General features: G+C 30.8%; 3 protein-coding genes across 3 annotated transcripts; 2 read left to right on the top strand and 1 right to left on the bottom strand.

Moving 5' to 3' along the window:
• Positions 1–6,254: 6,254 nt before the first annotated feature.
• Positions 6,255–9,765, top strand: Bm10645 (Uncharacterized protein; the record flags this gene model as incomplete). Its single annotated transcript, XM_043076520.1, has 11 exons — positions 6,255–6,507; positions 6,644–6,727; positions 6,818–7,030; positions 7,129–7,282; positions 7,363–7,532; positions 7,744–7,926; positions 8,008–8,055; positions 8,128–8,324; positions 8,404–8,536; positions 9,210–9,466; positions 9,601–9,765. The coding sequence occupies 11 exons, from the start codon at positions 6,255–6,257 to the stop codon at positions 9,763–9,765; spliced, it is 1,857 nt and encodes a 618-aa protein (XP_042932454.1).
• Positions 9,766–12,569: 2,804 nt separating this feature from the next.
• On the bottom strand, positions 12,570–16,071 carry Bm10644 (Uncharacterized protein; the record flags this gene model as incomplete). The annotated part of the gene is made up of 11 exons (XM_043076521.1): positions 12,570–12,725; positions 12,860–13,116; positions 13,790–13,922; positions 14,002–14,198; positions 14,271–14,318; positions 14,400–14,582; positions 14,794–14,963; positions 15,044–15,197; positions 15,296–15,508; positions 15,599–15,682; positions 15,819–16,071. The coding sequence occupies 11 exons, from the start codon at positions 16,069–16,071 to the stop codon at positions 12,570–12,572; spliced, it is 1,848 nt and encodes a 615-aa protein (XP_042932455.1).
• A 7,314-nt stretch (positions 16,072–23,385) lies between these two features.
• Bma-fog-3.5 (Uncharacterized protein) lies at positions 23,386–26,465 on the top strand (the record flags this gene model as incomplete). Its single annotated transcript, XM_043076522.1, has 12 exons — positions 23,386–23,457; positions 23,603–23,684; positions 23,850–23,963; positions 24,072–24,272; positions 24,427–24,557; positions 24,786–24,969; positions 25,070–25,120; positions 25,194–25,342; positions 25,426–25,653; positions 25,824–25,944; positions 26,158–26,243; positions 26,361–26,465. The coding sequence occupies 12 exons, from the start codon at positions 23,386–23,388 to the stop codon at positions 26,463–26,465; spliced, it is 1,524 nt and encodes a 507-aa protein (XP_042932456.1).
• Between the last annotated feature and the right edge of the window lie 270 nt (positions 26,466–26,735).

A 26,735-nucleotide genomic window follows, 5' to 3' on the forward strand; every position in this document is an offset into this window, starting at 1 on the left:
TGTCCTGCGATTCCCTATTAATTGTTAGCAATGAAAGTAGAAAACTGTAATAGTAATATGAATTTATGTTTTAGTTCATTCATATTTGTTGAGAATATTTATTGATGAAAAAGAAAAATAAGTGAAGAAATCAGAGAAGATATGCAAAAGAGTTTGTTTTGTTTCACCAATTAATTGAAATAATCGACTACGTCGATCTGCTCCAAACACAGCAAATGATTAGATTTATCATTTAATGATATCAGCAAACAACTAGCGATGTTTTAAAAAGTACTAGTCCAAAACTGTTAATTAAAAAAAATAACAGTAAATATGAGAAAACGAGTTTGTTTTTCTTTTTTTTTTTTTTCATTTTTCTGAATAAACATAATAATAAAACGTTGCGACGAAATAGAAAAAAATAGTAAAAATTTCTGCTAACTTAACAGATTGATAAAGATCAGTTGTCTCTTTTTCTATTATACGTTCACTTCCCAGAAGTTTGTGAAAGTTTATTATTATTATTATTATTATTATTATTATTATTATTATATATATTAAATCCTCCAGAATTATAATTGATTGAAGAAAAAACTTCAATTATTTCATAAAAACCAAAAGTTTTATTGAATTTAATAGAATGGTGAAACGACATGTCTCGATAAATTTCACAAAATTTGAATGTATTTTACGTAAAAATGAATTGATTTATCACCATCATTGAAAATAAAGATTTTCTGTACTTCTAAGTCTAATACACCTATATAGCGACATTATTTTCTGAAATCGTCAGTGAGAAAAGAAGTGCAAGAATGATTGAATTATAACTGAACTAATAAATTCAACGCACTGAATTACTATTTACCCTAATATAACCATGCAATACTTTTAAGGGCAAATTCAGTACTGAATATACTAGTCATATCGAAATTGAATATTTCAAATATTTTCACTGATTTGTCTTGCATAAAAGTTTTGCCATTAATGTTTGGTTGTGGTTGCCGTTAAGTGAGAAAAAGCATCTGTAATAAATTCAAATTTAACATTTTATTTGAAGCCTGATAAAAGTCATTTCTCATAATGATGATTGCAATTGTTCCGATGCAATAGCATTCACTTAGCTTAAGATGTTTGATGTTTAAGACATTTGAAATATTAAAGCTTATAACCATTTCGACTCCGCTACAACCTGAGATGTATCTGAATAATCATGAAACATGATTATTAGATCGTTCGTCGCTCTTTAAAATAATGTCAAACACACTTTTGAAAATGATATTAACTGCATTTTTGAAAAACAAAAATTAAAAAGTTTGTTAGTGCTATGCAGTTTGTTTAAATATTATAATTTAAATGAGTTTATTTTTGTTTAATAAAACCTGAACTAACAGTGATGACGGCAGAAATGTTTGACAAATTTAATTTATGCATTATACTTTTTCTTCCGGAATTCCCATACTTGCATATATTTCTACTTGCTCTTATGATGAAATCTGTTTTAAAGTAAGTGATAAACTCAGACTACCTAGTTTCCAAGTGATTAGAGGATTAAACTATTCTCAACTTACCTCGAATTTTATGCAAAGGCGAAGACTCGGACGAAATGTTACTGTGCATTTCTTCATCACTTGTTCTCTCCATCATTATTTTTCGATTCACTTATTGAATTTATTTTTGGGAGAAGGAACTTAATATAATAAGTACTTTCTACGCTAATTTTTCCGGTGCACATCTCTTCATTTATTTAACCTTTTTTTTGAATGTCAACTGCCATAGGCTTCATTGTTCTATTTCTTTTGCCTTTACCTTTACTCGCTTTTTTAATACCTGTAGCGGTATCATATTTTTGTTCATCTTACTTGCTATATAAATTTTTATTGTCTTGTTTTTTCATATTATATCAAATTGTAATTTTTTGGTTGTTTTTTCATCGAAAATTACGGATTTTGTTTAATTTTCATCAAATTCCAATAATTATTGCAATATATTTAATAAGCAGTAGTGCACAGCATCATTATTTATCATTGTATTTTTAATAATGCAGATAAATATTACAGTTTGGAGTTCATAAAGTATTGACCGGAGATCTCGTTTTGCTCACAGTTCTGCAGAAAAATAACCAATTTAGCATATTTTTCAAATTTGATATATTTTCCCAACGTTTTAAATTCATCTCATTGTGATTGGCTTCAAAAACAAAAAACTTCAAAGATGGAACAATTTGTTATGTCAACAAGAATTTGACAGAGAGTGGCATAATTCATTATGGACAATTATCTCATTATGTTTCGAGTAATGTCACTATAAATTGGCAGTGCGAGTGATGACTATTACGAGGCGACGATGTCAATCAAAGAGGATTATAATCATATTTAGATTATAAAAGATACACCAAATTAGTTGAATGAAAAGTGCTGTGAGAATAAAGTCGGAAAATTCTTTTCTTCAACAATCTTACTTTTCAACAAATTATGATAAGTACTGCAATAGAAAAGTTTGAACAAATAATATATCTTTTCCAAATTCTTCTTAACTATAATTGCATCAGTTCCAGAGAACAAAAAAAAAAAACCAAATGTTTTAATAGAACTAAAATTTTATCTTCTTGGGGATCAAAATGTATTTGTAATTGCAGTGGTTATTTGATTGCAGATCAGTGGTTATTTGATTATTTTATCACGGAATATGAAGGTTGTCGTGATGCATGCTTGTTTTTTTTTTTTTTTTTTTTTTTTTTTTACTAACTGAGGTTTGTTATGAAGAAACATTTTAATCTCCACTAATTTCACCTCTTAGGTAAGATTTATTTTAATTTAGTGATAATAAAGTGATTATTTAGCAGATATTCCGGTCTGCAAGGGATTTTCTTAAGCTATTACGCATCATAAATATGTCACAAACCTTTTCGAGTTGTATTTTATAAAAAAGTCAACTATGGCTTTTATGAAGGACGCCAAATGTGAAAGATGGTTATGTGCTCTAGCCATCACTAACTGTTGTTATTTGTCATTGACCACACTATATGCCATTGACCACTATCAATGTAGAGAACTTCCTTCCCTCCTACAACGCTTACCGTAATTTATCCATTTTTTTGCTCTCACATTTTATGTTTGATTTCAAAAAAATTTGTTTTTTTTCTCCTCAAACTTAACTGTTCAAATCCATTATTAACTTAACTGAAAATTAACGTTCGCTTCAAAATGTTATGCAACTGATATTGCATTGAAACTTAGCGATATCCAAATTATTTAACTCCAACTAAGAATATTTCATGCACTTCTCAGTTTCTATGAACTAATCGAGAAACATACTCACATGTTCTTTTTTATTTTCGATAAATTCGCTTTTGCAAAGTACATTCGATTTTATTCGATTTGGCTATGCGAATGATGCAAATATTACAATGAATTTCAACTAATATTATGGATATGATTTCTCGGATTTTCGGATGAAGCGTAGTTAAAATTGGAAAACGATGTCGAAAATGATAGGAATGAGGAAATTCGTGAAGTCGATTAATTTGGATTCAGGCAGTATAAAAAAAATCGATCAATATTGTTTCCAGCTGATAATAGAAAAAGTGAGAGAAATGAAAACTTTCTGAGGATTTAAAAAAAAAAATTTTCAAAAAATAGACTGGATTATTTTTGATACGCACTATAAAATTTACATCTTAAATTCATTAATTTTTAGAAAACTTTTGGAATTAAGAAATTTTAAATATTTGTAATTGGTATTTTATTTTTCATCAAATGTCATTTGCTTCAAATATATCTTTGTACTAAAAACTGCAGCCATCAAAACGTGTATTAGAATTAAGAAGAAATGTCAAATCAAAATAATGAAAATTCATCGTTCGTAGAACTTTCAACACTAATTCTGAGCTAAATAGGTGAAGTCAAAATGAAATTTGAGGATTTGATTAGATGGATCACTTGGAAGGAAAATACCAGTGAGGACAAAAAGTGATCATTTGCTGTGCAAATGTGTACATTCTGTTTGATACTTTTTGATAGATGAAGCATTGCTTCAATGCTCAAATATTATACGTTTGATGATATTCAACATATGCAAGCAGTTCAAATAAAAAAATCAGAGCATAAAAGTTATGAGAATCTGATTTGTCTCATATTCCGGTCATGTCTTGTTATTTATAAAACTTCTACAGATAACAGCTTGTAGGGTCTAAGTTATATTGTAAAGATATTATAAACATGCTTTAATCAATTCTAGATCAGATGTGCATTAGCTAAATAGTTATTCAACTTTACTAAAAGTTGCTATTAATTTCTATAATATGATGTATGTGTGCTAAATAAAAAATAATTTATCGATATTGCTTAGGGTCATAGGTCACACACACTCAACTTAATATAATACACACTTGAAAGAATCTGTCAAAGCGTGCGATACAGCAATAAATAAACTGAGTAGGTATACAAATGATGGTCAAAGAAGAGGCAAGCAAAAGTGAAAAAATTTTGAAGCCTTCTCCCCTGCTAAATCATTGGAACTGACCATTACATCAGTTGATCGACCCCCTAACGGCCGTCCACTTTTCTGACTCGTCCTCCTCTTTTATGATTTCTGCGATTTTTCAAAATAAAAGCTAAACGTTTAGAGTTACTTTCTAAGGCCAAATTGCAGAATTTATCTTAGGCCTCTCTATTACAGTATTCTATTTACTAAGGTGCAAAAAAAAAAAAAAAAAAAAAAAACAATATACTGGTGATGTTTACTTACTTATTCATTTCAATTAATGATTGATGTTCACACCTTTTCACTCATTTATTTCTACTTGATACTGTAGGATTTACTTAATTCAGTAACAATAAATAATTACTAGGTACATTTTCCTGTTTGCAAAAAATTTTCTTAAGCTATCCTTAACTGCATATTAGGAATGTGTCACACAGTTCCTCTCGATCTCTTCTCTTGTCGTTTACAAAAAAGACGACCATCGATATCAATGATGTCAATTGTAGTGGGAGGCTTTATGCTGAACTTGCTATTGACCACTGTCCGCTACTATTCTTCGTTAGGGCTGACCCCAAAGATTGTCTTGTTCTTTTGACCTTCTAAAATCATCTTTTTTTTTTTTTTGCTTTAATGAACGTTTCCATTATAATCAGTTTTGTTCTTGTATTCAATTTTTTTTTTTTTTTTTCAAATTTTAAACTTAAAAAAAATTAAAAAAAAAAAAGAATATTAGCTTTGAATTTTGCCAGTTGTCGACATTGGAATTTTGAAAAAAATTGCTTACGAAGTTTCCGTAAATTCGATTTGATATTGGAAGCGCCTTTTTTTAGTTTTAATTTTGAAAGCCCGTCTAACAAACAGATTAGTAACTTAGAGCCAAATGATAACAAAGATAGTCCTCCAATAAATAGCAAAACTGTTGCTTTTGAAATTGTAAAGGCTAGCATGAAGTTAGTAAACATGAAATGGTTTTAATAGTTTAACATCCTTCTGATCTCTGGACCTCTGGACTTCCATTGTTATTCTCTTTTTTCACTTTATAACACCAATCTTATAAAACTTTCTCTTTTAATTTATTATTAATTGAATGGATTAAATTTGGCTTCCTCTGAAATAAAAATTTGATATTTTAGTGAAAATGAAATTCTAAAATTACATCCAAGTGTTGAAATCATTCAAACAACTTCTTTGCTTAGTTGCGATCATTCTCTTAAATTCTGATAAGTTATCACCAAAAGTAATTAAAGCAATTTTATATCTAAATGACTTAAACCGCAAAAAACGAGATTTTAAATTGCTCTTTCATAAATCAACTATCACTACTCTTATCAATGATAGACTGATTATTTGAGCTTTTCTCATAAATAACTAAACTGTGGTTGATAGTGACAATAGCAAATTGCGTTAAATTCATTCAGAAATAAATTTTTCTGAATGTCAAAGTGTAATTTCATTGTTAGAAATTATTCATTTTATCCATTTTTCAATTTCAAATTGACTAATTAATTAATTAATTAATTAATCGTTTGTTTATTAAATTAAATTTTAAGTTTCTGAATAATCCCTTAATAATAATAATAATAGAAATAACAATTTATACGATAATGAAACAGATAATGAGATTTTGGACGGGGTTTTCTCGAGAAAGGAATAAGATAAATCGATTATTGTTTTTATACTACTCCAGTAATATGCGGAACAAATTTGAAATGCTCATATCGAATACGTATCAATAAGTCTACCCTAAGAATAGGGCAATGTTTGCAAGTACGTTATTGCAGAATATAGTGGTTATGCTGCAGCAACAGGAGAACGTAATCAGTGAATTGAACTTGTCGATGCAAGTTGAATCATCAATTGCAGCTGCAGAATTGCAAGGATTAAACGAAATGAGAAATATAACGAACAGAAATGAAAGTGCAATAGAAGCTGCTGTAAAAAAAGTGTGGTCGAAGATGAAAAAAGTCGAAGATACACAATTTCCAAACAGACATAATGATTTTCAATCGCCATCGGAATGTTGTGGAAACAATAAGAAGACGACAGGTAATTACGATGATAAAAATAATTAATTGATCGGATATACTCAGTTTAACAAGAAAATTCGATGAAGTAATGGAAGAAATTCTGCAATGTCGTCAAATAACAATTAAATTTAAATGATTCACAAAAAAACTTTCAGCGAATGAAGAATTTGGTGTTCAGGAAACTAGAAACGGATCAGGCCGAAACAAACGGAAGCCAAATTTCGTTAGGCATATCATTCGTAAGCAATCAATGCTTTTTTAGAAACGTTTTTTTTTTTTTCATATTTTTAGAAAAAAAGCATATTCTTTACAAAAGCGAGTACTTTTAGAAGACAACACTGAGGAGCAAAGTGGAAGTAAAACGGAAAATGTGCCACAACTCTTTTCTGATGATACCGAGGAGGGGCCTGCTGATTTGAACAATAGGAATTGCCAAGATCAAGTATTGGACAAACAGTTTAATATGGTGATATCAGCTGAAAAATCCCATAAAAAACGGTTGGATAAGCGAAATGGTGAAAAAATCGACAATTCAGGAAATGGTAACGATTTGACAATCTGTACGGTAATTGAAAAGTGTATTTTTAGATATTTCCATCTTTCCCATCTTTACTCCCATCAAAATATCATATTACTTCAGCTTCATCAAATGCTAAACGAAAGCGCTCTGAATCGAAATTATTAAATCTTAATCAACAATATAGTAACAGAACATTCTCGTCATTTACACTAGCAGAGCAAGAAGAACTTCGACGTAAGGCTTTACGTATTCACGACGGAGCCACATTTCAGAGGTTTTGTTTATTGTAGTTTGTTGTAGTAAACATGTAATTCTATTTCTTACAACAGTGCCAGAAAACTTTCTTATTTTCAGTTTTGACGAATTTCACGAATGTTTCGATGCCTACAAGATCGTATGGAGTTACCCGTATAGGGTAGCCAGTTCCGAGATTCTTCGAGATGGCGAAGGGCAAGTGATCAGTCGCTTTAAATATAAATATGTAGTGTATCATTGCGCTCATTATGGGACACCACGTAAAAGAGGTAACATTTTTGTTAAAAGAATTCATCATTTTTTATCATTTCAGGATAACTTCCATAAGTTTCTCAAAAATAAGATCCAAATGTTTCCATACTTATATTCACTTGCGCTATTTAATTATAAGTCAGGTAGAAGTTCAAGCAATTATCCTACTAACTGTTAAAACTTGTCTTAATGGATCAAAGCAAAAATTTCACTGTTTCATTCCTTCAGGAAAAGGTGAACGTATAAATCAAAATTATCTTCCACTGGGTTGCAAAGCCAGATTTCGTTTGAATACTGATACAACCAACGGTTGTCTTCGAATTTCATCTTTCCACGAAGAGCACACTAATCACGAATGCACTGAGGAGGATTATTTGCGTATTACAAACAGGAAAAGACGAAATCTAACTGGTCAGTTAATAGATTCCCAACTGCGTCTATCCTTTACTTTATTTTCAATATAGAAATGATTATTAGTTATAGAAATTTCAGGTGGTATTGCATCGAAGAAAATGAAGGAAAAAAAAGTGAGAGAAACAGGTAACTTCTATTACTTTTCTCTGTTATATGTCAACAAACGATACGGTAATAGGAGGAACAAAGCTATTTTAGGAGAAACAAAGTCGAAAAGCAAATCACCACAACTAACTGAGCGTGCAAATGTTTCCGATGTTGCGGAAGATAATTCTGCATCCGTTATTTCACCCGCAGAAAATCCCAGTTCCACCATTTTATTAGAAAGAAACTATGGCGCCATTATTTCATCCCAAGAAAACTCTGCTTTTGTTCCGGTTACTCGTTCCGCAGAAGTAAGCAATAACAACAAGTTTATATCAAAAAAAGTTTATGAAGGATAGAAGAACATAAAAGTAAAATTGACATTTTCAGATAACAGAACACGTTGATGGAATACAACAAATGTCATTGCAGAATTTGCTTCCAACAGATTCCGTCCGGAAGCAAATATTCACAAATCGGTTAATAGATCGACTGCAGCGTATAGAGTATTTGATTATGAACGGTTCGTCTTCCAAACCATTAGCATACATCTCTTGTGATATATTTTAGTTGAGTTTACTGGTTTGGAAGATTTGGTAGTATTGAATTTTGGTAAGAGTCAATTGATTCGCTTTTGGAGAGTTTTCCTGGTATCGGAAGGATTCGTTGAATGTAGATGTTGATAGTATGAAATATTACAAGAATATATTAATTCGTTCATTAACAAAGACAACAGTATAATAAATTTTATAAAAAATCGAAGTATGAATAATAGAAATTCTCATAAGCTGAACTTCATGATGTGTTTGCATATACATAATATTAAGATGTGTGAGTGGTCTTTGTTACTTCAAAGCTCGTCACAGTGATAATATTTATTTTAAACAAAAAGGAAAGAGATAATTTAAAGTATGAACACCGGATTGAAAACAAAGGATTTAAGGAATAAACATTTGCACATAATTCCACATATACACATATGTATATAATATTTTAGAGTTTCGCGACAATACTTGAGCTAATTGAAGTCATGTCATTAGCCTGTGCTGGCAGGCAATCTTCAAGCAGTGCAAAAAGATTTATGATTAGAGTAGCATATTTTTTTGAGTACCCCATGTTCTGTTAAAGAATCTGATCTACTAATTTTCATTAAGTAATAAATTCTTTGAACTATTTTTAATAAGAATCCGATTTAGCTTACATCATCAAATGTGGAGGATGTCTACCGCAGGAAGTATACTTACCGTTCATCTGTGGAGTATATGGCGCTGATTTTTATCTCTCGGAATGGTCGAATGTGCAACTAAGAGACGTTATGATAGTGCTTCTGCAGCCACCAGAAATACTGCTTCAAAGCAATTTACCCACCGATATTTCAATTGATGAAGTGAAACAGGTTCGACCACCTGGTATTCATCGTGCGATCACAGCTATTAGAGAGGAAAAACTAAAGGTATGGGTAAAAATTAATATTTAACCCAATTTGTGACAGTACGAATCTATCGTCGTGTTCTGAGCATTGGTAACATGTTTCCCACCTTCTTCATCTTTCATATATTCACACATTTATTTAGCAATCCTTTGCAGAGATGCGACAGTATTTTTGCTCGATTTGTCCAGCATATTTTCAATGCCATCTCTCGACCTGAATTCGTTGTGGCTGTTCGTGAATTCAAAAAATTTGCTGATGACGTAAGAAATATGAATGTTGACAGTATCAAGTCACATGACATCAATATGTTACGATGCTGAGGTAGAACGAATACCGTATCACTGATACTGCTTATACAGATGAGCCAGTTCCTACCCTTTATATCCTTATACCTCTCTTATACCTTTGTGTGAGCTGAAAATTTATTTTTTTTGTTAGGGAACATGAAAATTATGTATATTTTTTTCGAAAAGATTTCTGTTACCAATCGCATTTATTTGTATAGAAATTTTGAATGGATCTTTCTCACTTTGAAAGGGATTTTTGTTATTTTGATGTTTTCTCACAGAATTAAATTTTTTCACAGGATAACACATGAAAACTATTGTAATAACTAAATAATATAGATAAGTTTGCGGCAGTTTCTATGACAGTTTGAGAATAGGTGTGCATGTAATGAATAGAGTATCACGCAGGAATGACTAAACAAGTACTGAAGTGTTAATTATTTTACATTATCAGTTGTACCTCATTACAATATTTATTTGGATGCAATAGGAATAGCATTTGAATGTATGTCTAAAATATGTCTAGCCTGATTTTGGGAATAATTCTTTTATAATTTTTTCAAGAAATTATATTTACCTAATAAGTTGCAGCAAATTTTTTATTAAATTTTTAACACGAATCAATTGCTTTTTGCTTGAAGATAACTCGAAATGCTTAAAATATCTTGGCCCGTTAACAGACCAATGCTAAGGCTTTAAAAAATTGAAAATGTGCTTTACTATTTAATGGATCTTTCCAAAAGATGATTTGAATTGTTGGAAATGTCGAAACCGAAATTCTTTCATTGCCAACCCAATTCTATTAGAAATGTTAAATTCTACTGGAATTCTCATCTACTAAGATTGAATGAGGTTTGTTCACTTAAGGCAACATTTCCTTAATTCTCGTGTAATTGCTAAATTTCTGACTTTATATCACAAAATAGTAGTTTTGCGCATTCAATATTGCCAAATCATTTGTAAGTCTTTGCAAGTTATGAACAGATTTTCTTTTTTTATGTGGATCCTACCACTAATAATTTGATTGATTGTAAAATAATCATGTGGATAATTTTTTTGTTTTTTAATAATCATAATGTAACGAAAATTGCGATCTTAAATCTTGATTTGAAATTTTTGAATCAGTCAATTTTTTGAAAGTCATGCAAAATTTTGAGGCTTGCCTATAAATTGTTTAGATGTGAAAAGAAACGAAATAGATCATCACCCCCTGTGGAGTTTCTTCGGGTAAAAAGGAATGAATGTGTACTGTATTCTTGCTTTAATCTGTATTCTTGTGTTTAATATTTTTATGTTGCTCATTGTTCGCTACTATCTTAGTGCAGTTGTAGAAATATTCTGAGGTGACTGTTTTTCGAACTGCTATCAAATCAATGATCGAAATCTAAAAATTGCATACACCTGCACTAAATATGTTTAATACCAGAAAAAAATTGTTTACAGATATACGAAAGTACCTCCTTCACATGACTATTCAAAGAAAATCGATACTCATTGCTGCTTTTTTCTCTTGTAAATAATGTTATATCTCCTCCTGATAAAGCAATTCAAAACTTTTGGTAGCTAAAGTGTATAAAATTTAAATTAAAAAATAATTTTATGAGTGTTTATAAAACTGCAACTTCAGGAACCAATTTGAACTGAATTAATCAGATATAAAATATTTGTCATAAAACCCTAAACACAAATCTGGCTTTTTCAATCTTTTCCAATAAGTTTCCAGTTGATCGCTGGAGGCTTTTTTTTTTTCTTTCTATATTAAAGACATATTGCTGCAGAATAGGTCATGCTTGATATGTTGTCTTCGATAACTGGTTCGTCTGCGTTTTTTAACAGTTATTTTCTAGCTTTTCCAAAGCAAATTCAGTCACAAGAGTCAAGATACGGTAGTGAGAATGGGTCTCTAATAAGAGAATGGTTCAGTAGATATAAAGGAGCTACCAAGATTTGTGACACACCCTTTTCAGAGTAAACACAACTTCATGTCTTCACAGATGCATCAAGCATGGCAGCAATATATAAACACTCAAGGAATTAAAACATTCTTGATATTTGCTAAGTCTCAAATCGTATCAGTTAAAGGTATCATTATACACCAACTGGAATTAATATGAGCTACCCAATTTGTATTAAATCAGTTTGAACTCGAAAATCCACCATTGTTTCATTATGTTATGGTCGTAATCTAAAGATGTATAACATTGGATCCAGAACCGTTTTCAACTGCTGCCAAAAAAAGCAAAATTCTTGTTTTGTTATATCCCAAATAAACGTAATTCAGCCGATGCTGCAACAAAAGGACTCGCCAACCAAATTGTAAGAAATGTGGTAGAAAGAACCATCATGGCTGAGAAAATAGAAGAACAACTGGTCACAGTGGGAATATAACTTCGTGGGAACTTTGACATAAAGAAGAAAGCGGAATTTTTGTCCTAAAAATTACTAAGGAAATTGTTATGAAGGGAAATTTCAAACTTGTAGGCGCTAGTCGTTTTTATAATAAAAATATTTATATTTCCAGCATAAAGCAAGGCAGACAAAAAAGTTAGCATTTTAATAATGTTATTAGCAAAGTGAGAACACATTGAACAACAGAAGAAACCAAGCACAGTTACTTTTTAGCTACCAAAGAAGCTTATGTCATTGCAAATAAAATGTTAAAGCAAAACCTGAGACATGAAAAAAAAAAAGTGAGAAGAAATAAGAAAATAGCAGAGATCCAATTGAAAATAAGGAAAATCCACTCAACATTATTGTACAAATGATATGTCAACAGAAATTGTAATTTCCACTCTTTCAAGGGCACAAGAATCCTTTCTTCTGTGTAAGCAGTTTCACTATATATTTCTGTTATAAGATTCGATACTGTCAACATTCATATTTCTTACGTCATCAGCAAATTTTTTGAATTCACGAACAGCCACAACGAATTCAGGTCGAGAGATGGCATTGAAAATATGCTGGACAAATCGAGCAAAAATACTGTCGCATCTCTGCAAAGGATTGCTAAATAAATGTGTGAATATATGAAAGATGAAGAAGGTGGGAAACATGTTACCAATGCTCAGAACACGACGATAGATTCGTACTGTCACAAATTGGGTTAAATATTAATTTTTACCCATACCTTTAGTTTTTCCTCTCTAATAGCTGTGATCGCACGATGAATACCAGGTGGTCGAACCTGTTTCACTTCATCAATTGAAATATCGGTGGGTAAATTGCTTTGAAGCAGTATTTCTGGTGGCTGCAGAAGCACTATCATAACGTCTCTTAGTTGCACATTCGACCATTCCGAGAGATAAAAATCAGCGCCATATACTCCACAGATGAACGGTAAGTATACTTCCTGCGGTAGACATCCTCCACATTTGATGATGTAAGCTAAATCGGATTCTTATTAAAAATAGTTCAAAGAATTTATTACTTAATGAAAATTAGTAGATCAGATTCTTTAACAGAACATGGGGTACTCAAAAAAATATGCTACTCTAATCATAAATCTTTTTGCACTGCTTGAAGATTGCCTGCCAGCACAGGCTAATGACATGACTTCAATTAGCTCAAGTATTGTCGCGAAACTCTAAAATATTATATACATATGTGTATATGTGGAATTATGTGCAAATGTTTATTCCTTAAATCCTTTGTTTTCAATCCGGTGTTCATACTTTAAATTATCTCTTTCCTTTTTGTTTAAAATAAATATTATCACTGTGACGAGCTTTGAAGTAACAAAGACCACTCACACATCTTAATATTATGTATATGCAAACACATCATGAAGTTCAGCTTATGAGAATTTCTATTATTCATACTTCGATTTTTTATAAAATTTATTATACTGTTGTCTTTGTTAATGAACGAATTAATATATTCTTGTAATATTTCATACTATCAACATCTACATTCAACGAATCCTTCCGATACCAGGAAAACTCTCCAAAAGCGAATCAATTGACTCTTACCAAAATTCAATACTACCAAATCTTCCAAACCAGTAAACTCAACTAAAATATATCACAAGAGATGTATGCTAATGGTTTGGAAGACGAACCGTTCATAATCAAATACTCTATACGCTGCAGTCGATCTATTAACCGATTTGTGAATATTTGCTTCCGGACGGAATCTGTTGGAAGCAAATTCTGCAATGACATTTGTTGTATTCCATCAACGTGTTCTGTTATCTGAAAATGTCAATTTTACTTTTATGTTCTTCTATCCTTCATAAACTTTTTTTGATATAAACTTGTTGTTATTGCTTACTTCTGCGGAACGAGTAACCGGAACAAAAGCAGAGTTTTCTTGGGATGAAATAATGGCGCCATAGTTTCTTTCTAATAAAATGGTGGAACTGGGATTTTCTGCGGGTGAAATAACGGATGCAGAATTATCTTCCGCAACATCGGAAACATTTGCACGCTCAGTTAGTTGTGGTGATTTGCTTTTCGACTTTGTTTCTCCTAAAATAGCTTTGTTCCTCCTATTACCGTATCGTTTGTTGACATATAACAGAGAAAAGTAATAGAAGTTACCTGTTTCTCTCACTTTTTTTTCCTTCATTTTCTTCGATGCAATACCACCTGAAATTTCTATAACTAATAATCATTTCTATATTGAAAATAAAGTAAAGGATAGACGCAGTTGGGAATCTATTAACTGACCAGTTAGATTTCGTCTCTTCTTGTTTATAATACGCAAGTAACCGTCCTCAGTGCATTCGTGATTAATGTGCTCCTCGTGGAAAGATGAAATTCGAAGACAACCGTTGGTTGTATCAGTATTCAAACGAAATCTGGCTTTGCAACCCAGTGGAAGATAATTTTGATTTATACGTTCACCTTTTCCTGAAGGAATGAAACAGTGAAATTTTTGCTTTGATCCATTAAGACAAGTTTTAACAGTTAGTAGGATAATTGCTTGAACTTCTACCTGACTTATAATTAAATAGCGCAAGTGAATATAAGTATGGAAACATTTGGATCTTATTTTTGAGAAACTTATGGAAGTTATCCTGAAATGATAAAAAATGATGAATTCTTTTAACAAAAATGTTACCTCTTTTACGTGGTGTCCCATAATGAGCGCAATGATACACTACATATTTATATTTAAAGCGACTGATCACTTGCCCTTCGCCATCTCGAAGAATCTCGGAACTGGCTACCCTATACGGGTAACTCCATACGATCTTGTAGGCATCGAAACATTCGTGAAATTCGTCAAAACTGAAAATAAGAAAGTTTTCTGGCACTGTTGTAAGAAATAGAATTACATGTTTACTACAACAAACTACAATAAACAAAACCTCTGAAATGTGGCTCCGTCGTGAATACGTAAAGCCTTACGTCGAAGTTCTTCTTGCTCTGCTAGTGTAAATGACGAGAATGTTCTGTTACTATATTGTTGATTAAGATTTAATAATTTCGATTCAGAGCGCTTTCGTTTAGCATTTGATGAAGCTGAAGTAATATGATATTTTGATGGGAGTAAAGATGGGAAAGATGGAAATATCTAAAAATACACTTTTCAATTACCGTACAGATTGTCAAATCGTTACCATTTCCTGAATTGTCGATTTTTTCACCATTTCGCTTATCCAACCGTTTTTTATGGGATTTTTCAGCTGATATCACCATATTAAACTGTTTGTCCAATACTTGATCTTGGCAATTCCTATTGTTCAAATCAGCAGGCCCCTCCTCGGTATCATCAGAAAAGAGTTGTGGCACATTTTCCGTTTTACTTCCACTTTGCTCCTCAGTGTTGTCTTCTAAAAGTACTCGCTTTTGTAAAGAATATGCTTTTTTTCTAAAAATATGAAAAAAAAAAAAACGTTTCTAAAAAAGCATTGATTGCTTACGAATGATATGCCTAACGAAATTTGGCTTCCGTTTGTTTCGGCCTGATCCGTTTCTAGTTTCCTGAACACCAAATTCTTCATTCGCTGAAAGTTTTTTTGTGAATCATTTAAATTTAATTGTTATTTGACGACATTGCAGAATTTCTTCCATTACTTCATCGAATTTTCTTGTTAAACTGAGTATATCCGATCAATTAATTATTTTTATCATCGTAATTACCTGTCGTCTTCTTATTGTTTCCACAACATTCCGATGGCGATTGAAAATCATTATGTCTGTTTGGAAATTGTGTATCTTCGACTTTTTTCATCTTCGACCACACTTTTTTTACAGCAGCTTCTATTGCACTTTCATTTCTGTTCGTTATATTTCTCATTTCGTTTAATCCTTGCAATTCTGCAGCTGCAATTGATGATTCAACTTGCATCGACAAGTTCAATTCACTGATTACGTTCTCCTGTTGCTGCAGCATAACCACTATATTCTGCAATAACGTACTTGCAAACATTGCCCTATTCTTAGGGTAGACTTATTGATACGTATTCGATATGAGCATTTCAAATTTGTTCCGCATATTACTGGAGTAGTATAAAAACAATAATCGATTTATCTTATTCCTTTCTCGAGAAAACCCCGTCCAAAATCTCATTATCTGTTTCATTATCGTATAAATTGTTATTTCTATTATTATTATTATTAAGGGATTATTCAGAAACTTAAAATTTAATTTAATAAACAAACGATTAATTAATTAATTAATTAATTAGTCAATTTGAAATTGAAAAATGGATAAAATGAATAATTTCTAACAATGAAATTACACTTTGACATTCAGAAAAATTTATTTCTGAATGAATTTAACGCAATTTGCTATTGTCACTATCAACCACAGTTTAGTTATTTATGAGAAAAGCTCAAATAATCAGTCTATCATTGATAAGAGTAGTGATAGTTGATTTATGAAAGAGCAATTTAAAATCTCGTTTTTTGCGGTTTAAGTCATTTAGATATAAAATTGCTTTAATTACTTTTGGTGATAACTTATCAGAATTTAAGAGAATGATCGCAACTAAGCAAAGAAGTTGTTTGAATGATTTCAACACTTGGATGTAATTTTAGAATTTCATTTTCACTAAAATATCAAATTTTTATTTCAGAGGAAGCCAAATTTAATCCATTCAATTAATAATAAATTAAAAGAGAAAGTTTTATAAGATTGGTGTTATAAAGTGAAAAAAGAGAATAACAATGGAAGTCCAGAGGTCCAGAGATCAGAAGGATGTTAAACTATTAAAACCATTTCATGTTTACTAACTTCATGCTAGCCTTTACAATTTCAAAAGCAACAGTTTTGCTATTTATTGGAGGACTATCTTTGTTATCATTTGGCTCTAAGTTACTAATCTGTTTGTTAGACGGGCTTTCAAAATTAAAACTAAAAAAAGGCGCTTCCAATATCAAATCGAATTTACGGAAACTTCGTAAGCAATTTTTTTCAAAATTCCAATGTCGACAACTGGCAAAATTCAAAGCTAATATTCTTTTTTTTTTTTAATTTTTTTTAAGTTTAAAATTTGAAAAAAAAAAAAAAAATTGAATACAAGAACAAAACTGATTATAATGGAAACGTTCATTAAAGCAAAAAAAAAAAAAAAGATGATTTTAGAAGGTCAAAAGAACAAGACAATCTTTGGGGTCAGCCCTAACGAAGAATAGTAGCGGACAGTGGTCAATAGCAAGTTCAGCACAAAGCCTCCCACTACAATTGACATCATTGATATCGATGGTCGTCTTTTTTGTAAACGACAAGAGAAGAGATCGAGAGGAACTGTGTGACACATTCCTAATATGCAGTTAAGGATAGCTTAAGAAAATTTTTTGCAAACAGGAAAATGTACCTAGTAATTATTTATTGTTACTGAATTAAGTAAATCCTACAGTATCAAGTAGAAATAAATGAGTGAAAAGGTGTGAACATCAATCATTAATTGAAATGAATAAGTAAGTAAACATCACCAGTATATTGTTTTTTTTTTTTTTTTTTTTTTGCACCTTAGTAAATAGAATACTGTAATAGAGAGGCCTAAGATAAATTCTGCAATTTGGCCTTAGAAAGTAACTCTAAACGTTTAGCTTTTATTTTGAAAAATCGCAGAAATCATAAAAGAGGAGGACGAGTCAGAAAAGTGGACGGCCGTTAGGGGGTCGATCAACTGATGTAATGGTCAGTTCCAATGATTTAGCAGGGGAGAAGGCTTCAAAATTTTTTCACTTTTGCTTGCCTCTTCTTTGACCATCATTTGTATACCTACTCAGTTTATTTATTGCTGTATCGCACGCTTTGACAGATTCTTTCAAGTGTGTATTATATTAAGTTGAGTGTGTGTGACCTATGACCCTAAGCAATATCGATAAATTATTTTTTATTTAGCACACATACATCATATTATAGAAATTAATAGCAACTTTTAGTAAAGTTGAATAACTATTTAGCTAATGCACATCTGATCTAGAATTGATTAAAGCATGTTTATAATATCTTTACAATATAACTTAGACCCTACAAGCTGTTATCTGTAGAAGTTTTATAAATAACAAGACATGACCGGAATATGAGACAAATCAGATTCTCATAACTTTTATGCTCTGATTTTTTTATTTGAACTGCTTGCATATGTTGAATATCATCAAACGTATAATATTTGAGCATTGAAGCAATGCTTCATCTATCAAAAAGTATCAAACAGAATGTACACATTTGCACAGCAAATGATCACTTTTTGTCCTCACTGGTATTTTCCTTCCAAGTGATCCATCTAATCAAATCCTCAAATTTCATTTTGACTTCACCTATTTAGCTCAGAATTAGTGTTGAAAGTTCTACGAACGATGAATTTTCATTATTTTGATTTGACATTTCTTCTTAATTCTAATACACGTTTTGATGGCTGCAGTTTTTAGTACAAAGATATATTTGAAGCAAATGACATTTGATGAAAAATAAAATACCAATTACAAATATTTAAAATTTCTTAATTCCAAAAGTTTTCTAAAAATTAATGAATTTAAGATGTAAATTTTATAGTGCGTATCAAAAATAATCCAGTCTATTTTTTGAAAATTTTTTTTTTTAAATCCTCAGAAAGTTTTCATTTCTCTCACTTTTTCTATTATCAGCTGGAAACAATATTGATCGATTTTTTTTATACTGCCTGAATCCAAATTAATCGACTTCACGAATTTCCTCATTCCTATCATTTTCGACATCGTTTTCCAATTTTAACTACGCTTCATCCGAAAATCCGAGAAATCATATCCATAATATTAGTTGAAATTCATTGTAATATTTGCATCATTCGCATAGCCAAATCGAATAAAATCGAATGTACTTTGCAAAAGCGAATTTATCGAAAATAAAAAAGAACATGTGAGTATGTTTCTCGATTAGTTCATAGAAACTGAGAAGTGCATGAAATATTCTTAGTTGGAGTTAAATAATTTGGATATCGCTAAGTTTCAATGCAATATCAGTTGCATAACATTTTGAAGCGAACGTTAATTTTCAGTTAAGTTAATAATGGATTTGAACAGTTAAGTTTGAGGAGAAAAAAAACAAATTTTTTTGAAATCAAACATAAAATGTGAGAGCAAAAAAATGGATAAATTACGGTAAGCGTTGTAGGAGGGAAGGAAGTTCTCTACATTGATAGTGGTCAATGGCATATAGTGTGGTCAATGACAAATAACAACAGTTAGTGATGGCTAGAGCACATAACCATCTTTCACATTTGGCGTCCTTCATAAAAGCCATAGTTGACTTTTTTATAAAATACAACTCGAAAAGGTTTGTGACATATTTATGATGCGTAATAGCTTAAGAAAATCCCTTGCAGACCGGAATATCTGCTAAATAATCACTTTATTATCACTAAATTAAAATAAATCTTACCTAAGAGGTGAAATTAGTGGAGATTAAAATGTTTCTTCATAACAAACCTCAGTTAGTAAAAAAAAAAAAAAAAAAAAAAAAAAAAAAACAAGCATGCATCACGACAACCTTCATATTCCATTTTTGATAAAATAATCAAATAACCACTGATCTGCAATCAAATAACCACTGCAATTACAAATACATTTTGATCCCCAAGAAGATAAAATTTTAGTTCTATTAAAACATTTGGTTTTTTTTTTTGTTCTCTGGAACTGATGCAATTATAGTTAAGAAGAATTTGGAAAAGATATATTATTTGTTCAAACTTTTCTATTGCAGTACTTATCATAATTTGTTGAAAAGTAAGATTGTTGAAGAAAAGAATTTTCCGACTTTATTCTCACAGCACTTTTCATTCAACTAATTTGGTGTATCTTTTATAATCTAAATATGATTATAATCCTCTTTGATTGACATCGTCGCCTCGTAATAGTCATCACTCGCACTGCCAATTTATAGTGACATTACTCGAAACATAATGAGATAATTGTCCATAATGAATTATGCCACTCTCTGTCAAATTCTTGTTGACATAACAAATTGTTCCATCTTTGAAGTTTTTTGTTTTTGAAGCCAATCACAATGAGATGAATTTAAAACGTTGGGAAAATATATCAAATTTGAAAAATATGCTAAATTGGTTATTTTTCTGCAGAACTGTGAGCAAAACGAGATCTCCGGTCAATACTTTATGAACTCCAAATTGTAATATTTATCTGCATTATTAAAAATACAATGATAAATAATGGTGTTGTGCACTACTGCTTATTAAATATATTGCAATAATTATTGGAATTTGATGAAAATTAAACAAAATCCGTAATTTTCGATGAAAAAACAACCAAAAAATTACAATTTGATATAATATGAAAAAACAAGACAATAAAAATTTATATAGCAAGTAAGATGAACAAAAATATGATACCGCTACAGGTATTAAAAAAGCGAGTAAAGGTAAAGGCAAAAGAAATAGAACAATGAAGCCTATGGCAGTTGACATTCAAAAAAAAGGTTAAATAAATGAAGAGATGTGCACCGGAAAAACTAGCGTAGAAAGTACTTATTATATTAAGTTCCTTCTCCCAAAAATAAATTCAATAAGTGAATCGAAAAATAATGATGGAGAGAACAAGTGATGAAGAAATGCACAGTAACATTTCGTCCGAGTCTTCGCCTTTGCATAAAATTCGAGGTAAGTTGAGAATAGTTTAATCCTCTAATCACTTGGAAACTAGGTAGTCTGAGTTTATCACTTACTTTAAAACAGATTTCATCATAAGAGCAAGTAGAAATATATGCAAGTATGGGAATTCCGGAAGAAAAAGTATAATGCATAAATTAAATTTGTCAAACATTTCTGCCGTCATCACTGTTAGTTCAGGTTTTATTAAACAAAAATAAACTCATTTAAATTATAATATTTAAACAAACTGCATAGCACTAACAAACTTTTTAATTTTTGTTTTTCAAAAATGCAGTTAATATCATTTTCAAAAGTGTGTTTGACATTATTTTAAAGAGCGACGAACGATCTAATAATCATGTTTCATGATTATTCAGATACATCTCAGGTTGTAGCGGAGTCGAAATGGTTATAAGCTTTAATATTTCAAATGTCTTAAACATCAAACATCTTAAGCTAAGTGAATGCTATTGCATCGGAACGATTGCAATCATCATTATGAGAAATGACTTTTATCAGGCTTCAAATAAAATGTTAAATTTGAATTTATTACAGATGCTTTTTCTCACTTAACGGCAACCACAACCAAACATTAATGGCAAAGCTTTTATGCAAGACAAATCAGTGAAAATATTTGAAATATTCAATTTCGATATGACTAGTATATTCAGTACTGAATTTGCCCTTAAAAGTATTGCATGGTTATATTAGGGTAAATAGTAATTTAGTGCGTTGAATTTATTAGTTCAGTTATAATTCAATCATTCTTGCACTTCTTTTCTCACTGACGATTTCAGAAAATAATGTCGCTATATAGGTGTATTAGACTTAGAAGTACAGAAAATCTTTATTTTCAATGATGGTGATAAATCAATTCATTTTTACGTAAAATACATTCAAATTTTGTGAAATTTATCGAGACATGTCGTTTCACCATTCCATTAAATTCAATAAAACTTTTGGTTTTTATGAAATAATTGAAGTTTTTTCTTCAATCAATTATAATTCTGGAGGATTTAATATATATATAATAATAATAATAATAATAATAATAACTTTCACAAACTTCTGGGAAGTGAACGTATAATAGAAAAAGAGACAACTGATCTTTATCAATCTGTTAAGTTAGCAGAAATTTTTACTATTTTTTTCTATTTCGTCGCAACGTTTTATTATTATGTTTATTCAGAAAAATGAAAAAAAAAAAAAAGAAAAACAAACTCGTTTTCTCATATTTACTGTTATTTTTTTTAATTAACAGTTTTGGACTAGTACTTTTTAAAACATCGCTAGTTGTTTGCTGATATCATTAAATGATAAATCTAATCATTTGCTGTGTTTGGAGCAGATCGACGTAGTCGATTATTTCAATTAATTGGTGAAACAAAACAAACTCTTTTGCATATCTTCTCTGATTTCTTCACTTATTTTTCTTTTTCATCAATAAATATTCTCAACAAATATGAATGAACTAAAACATAAATTCATATTACTATTACAGTTTTCTACTTTCATTGCTAACAATTAATAGGGAATCGCAGGACAATGTCGCAGGTAGACAATGTCGCAGGTAATTTCTAAGAATTCGCATTGTTGTATTAAAGGTTGAAACAATAACAACAAGCAATGAAGCAAAGTGAACATAGTGGAATAACACTTTCACATAGTTGCAGAAAAGCTCTCATTGGCGGATACGTCCACTAAACAATGGCACCCTGAATTTTTCCATTTCTTCTTCACATTCTTATCTTTCTGTTATGCAAATGGTAGGTATTTTAGGATTTAAATTAATATAAAATGTTATGACACTCTCTATCTATGTCTCTGATTATACTAATATGAACGCTTAGTATCTCTAACGTTTATCGGCGTTGATTTCAATTTTCATTTTTGGAATCATTCAGAAGAACTGATGAAAAGTTGTGATAAATATTTGTTACTTTGTTATTTAATTCGAGTAGTTTCAATTGAACGATATTTGATATCCATTTCATGTTTCAATATTATTAAGAAAAAGTAAAATGCATGAAAATTGTAATTGTTCTATGTAAACAAAATTAATTCCATAGCGAAGATTTTAAGTATAAAGCGAAAACTGAAATTTTGCAACAAATTAATGTGTTATTGATAAAACAATTAGTGAAGGATAAAGGTTTCAATTTTATTAAGTCCACTATTTGTAGTGAAATAAATTTGCATATTTCCACTCGGTTCAGTTCATCGGGGCATACTTGCATTGCACTGAAATTGTATGCAAATTTTTACATTTCTCGTTCATTGTTAGTTAATTCTTCCTCGTTGACTGGTTGGTTCGCATTAGGAACTATTTTCTGGTGGGATGAACTGCTGAAGCTGACTGAAGCTAAATTGTGCGAATTGACTACATTTCTTTAACTTTTCTGTTAGAAAAAGATCTTGGATGGGAGGATGGCTTCAAAGACTTTTAGTTGCTAATCATTAGAGATCTTTTATCAGTTACAAATTTAATTGAAACGAACTAAATTATATGAAATATGACTTTTGTGTTTTAATCTACAAAGATAATGTAACTAACAGTATTTGCGTAGAATAATGTTTGTTCCAAGTAACTGATAATGTTTTCATGAAGGAATATGTATACAGAGCTAAAGGAACTGATCAATTTTCTGGCTATTTATATGCATCATCGAATTCCTCGGCGTCGGGTAGCGTTGTAGCGTTTTCTGTCTTTTTCCTTTTGATTTATTGATTAGCAGCGAATCAACAAATAACTTTTAATGGTGTTTTTTTCTTTTTTGGTGGGAGGATTTTAGTGGTTTATTAACACTTTGATAATTTGTATCATTTCAGATTTGTTTGTTCATGGAAAGTTACAGTAATCATCTTGCGGGAAGATTTTTGGGGAAATGGAAGCCAGAAGAGCCAGAATATGGTTAGCCAAATAGTTCTAATAATAATTACAAAGTATTTATGTGTGTGTGAAAGGAGCATTGATATTCGTAAGTATTTTGATTTTCGATTACTTACAAAAGGAAAATTGTTACATTTGAAATTATTTTAAGTCAAAGAGTATAATTTGAACATCTAGTATTTGCAGGAGAAAAAGAGCGAACGTTGATGATTAAAGCAGGAGATTGCCTAGATCAAATTCTCAGCACAATCGCAACAAGCATTGGGATTGTTGAAGAAGATCTTGCAGCGTGTTTCCCATGTTTGTTTCGCTTAATTCAGGCTATCATTTTTTTTTTTTAAATTTTGTTTGTATTTTATCATATTTCTCTATAAAAGTTAAAACTACAAAAGATGCTATTTGTTGAAGCACTAATGATAGCTTACTGCAACCCTGGCGTAGTATCGTGCCAAGTGATGAACTATGCACATATGATCACTGTTTGGATGGGAGATGTTAACGCTGATGTAAATTTTACGCCTATACCAGATGGTATTGCGTTCTTCTGCGAAACACCGGCTATACTGTACAATGTTTTAAACAGCAATGGCAACGTTATGGATAAAACAAGTAAGTTTTCAATTACAACAGGATTCTGTTGATCATGTACGGTTGATTCCGCAATTTACTCTTCTGAATTCTCTTTTGGAAATTCCACGATAACTGATCATCATTGGTGAAGTTTTTAAGGAAAGAGGAACAAATGAAAGTTGAAATTTTGCAGAATATCCTTTCTATTTTGTTCCAAAAAACAAAGAATTGAAATCACAACGATGTATTCTATTGCAATTAATTAGCTCGATGGACGACTATGCTTACGATTTAGTTTGGAGTGGTTTTCTCTTCGAAAATGAGGTATACTTTCGAATTTTTGAAAGAAATGAAGAAAAATGAAGTGAGTCTCCAAATTTACGTTACGTATAATTATCATGCAGCTAGCTATTGGTAGTAGATGGGATGGAAAAAGATTCTATATATCTAAAGCTCTTTTTATAACTCATTATGATCCGTTCAATTCAGTTGTTTCTTCTGTAGGTACAGAATGCATTGGATAGTCTTATTTGATTATCCCATTATTTATAGATACCACCTTTGCTTTTCCGTTATATTACAAAAGAAAATTGTCCATTTACGGCACGCTTATTTGCGGATACACGTTTTGGTTGTCATCGATCACGTCCTGATCACAAAGCTATGCGTCGAATTCAACATGCTGCAGCATATTTAGCTGTCACCAACGATAATGCTAGCTATAATAGTGCTTCTGGTATAACTTAATAACTTCAAAAGTTTAGTTCATCTTAATTTACTTTATTCTCTTGGATTCAACTTTCACTTATTTTGTAGCAGAAATATTCAAATTTCAGGTAGCCATCAGGAAAGCGCTCAGTATGATATAAATCCAGCAACCAATAACTGTATGAATTTTTTTGTCAGATCGTCTTTGATATCATTAATGAAATTATAATTTATAAATAGTAATAACTTTAGTTTGCTATAGTCAACAGCTCCACGCAAATAACAAATTTGCGCCTATAACTTCGCTATCTGTTCCACTTGTGTCATCATCATCATCATCGTCAGCAACAGCAGCAGCAGCAACAGCCGCTTCAATTGGACAAAAAAACTGTGATACAGTGGTAATAAATTTTGAAAAATTTCCAGTTTGTATCGCAGTAAGAAAGACAATTTTGGACAGAGAAAAGTGATTAAATTTTTGCAGAACTCAATGACAGCATCTGCAAATGTTATCACAAATACGGTAGCGTCAAATGATTCTAAGCGTCTTCTATTGGATCCATCGCTGATGCCTTCAAATCCACTGCCCGAATCCATCAGTAATAATGCTGGACACGTTGTTAATCAGTTTTATTCATTATCTCCAATCTTGGATAATGGCAGTAACTTCAGTGCATGGAATTGTTATCCTGCAGTAGGTGACATTAAAGTGGTATGACTTTTTCTTTACATTGTTAAATCTCGCTATTTTGATTTGCTTAATCTTTAGTTCTATGTACTTTCTGATGGTAGTTGTAATTTTCCAACTTTCGCTAAAAGTGGAACAATAAAAAACGATACTAATTGAGAAATTAGTAATCTGAGGATCGATAATTCTTGCAGGATAATGCGATTGCTAAGATTCCAGTATATGACGAGCGTAATAATTTCCATCTTATGTATCCATATAGCTCCCCCCAAGCATCAGTTGCCGACAATTACAACAAATGTTCACTTGAAACAGGTGAAATATAAAACACCAATAATAAATATTTGTGTTGATTTACTCATTCAAAACTTCTTAATCCCAAAAACTTTCATAAAACAATTAATTTAAGTTGTAATTTTCACAGTGCGTTTCAAAAGCAAACTGGTGTAATTTTTGAAGAAATTTTTTCAAATCATAAGAAAGTTTTCATTTCCCTCACTCGAGACTATTTAAATAAATCGATTTCAGGAACTTCATCATTCCTATCATTTCCGGCATCGCTTTCCAATCTCAACTGCGCTTCATCCGGAAATCAGGGAAATCAAATCCATAATGTTAGCTAAAATTCATTGCAGCATTTATATTATTCGCATGGCATGAAGAAAATGTGTCTTGCAAAATCGAACTTTTAGATGTGTGTAGAAACTGAAAAGTATGTGAAATATTTTTAGTTCGAGTTAAATAATTCGGATATGTCTAAGCTTCAATACAATGTCAGCCGCATGTCATTTGCCGATGGTGGTGCACCTCCATCGTCAACATACGCCACCAAATAGTCCAAAATGATTCGAGAAGAGCTTTAATGATTGCAAATCAAAGTTTCAAAAACAATTCGGCATTCTATTACAAATATTTGATGAATTTTTGTTATTACTAAGTTCAGTTCTCTTAATCACTTGTTTTCTTTTGTTAATTAATTAATTAATTTTTTTTGTAATTATTGTGATATTAATCCTATTTATTAGTATTAAACTTATATAATATTGTAATATTTAATGATTGAAATTTAATGTGTTTCTATGTTCCTTTTGGGCTAACTTGGAAAG

This window comes from Brugia malayi (assembly GCF_000002995.4).
Source record: "Brugia malayi strain FR3 genome assembly, contig: Bm_v4_Chr1_scaffold_001, whole genome shotgun sequence".
Taxonomy (NCBI): Eukaryota; Metazoa; Nematoda; class Chromadorea; order Rhabditida; family Onchocercidae; genus Brugia; species Brugia malayi.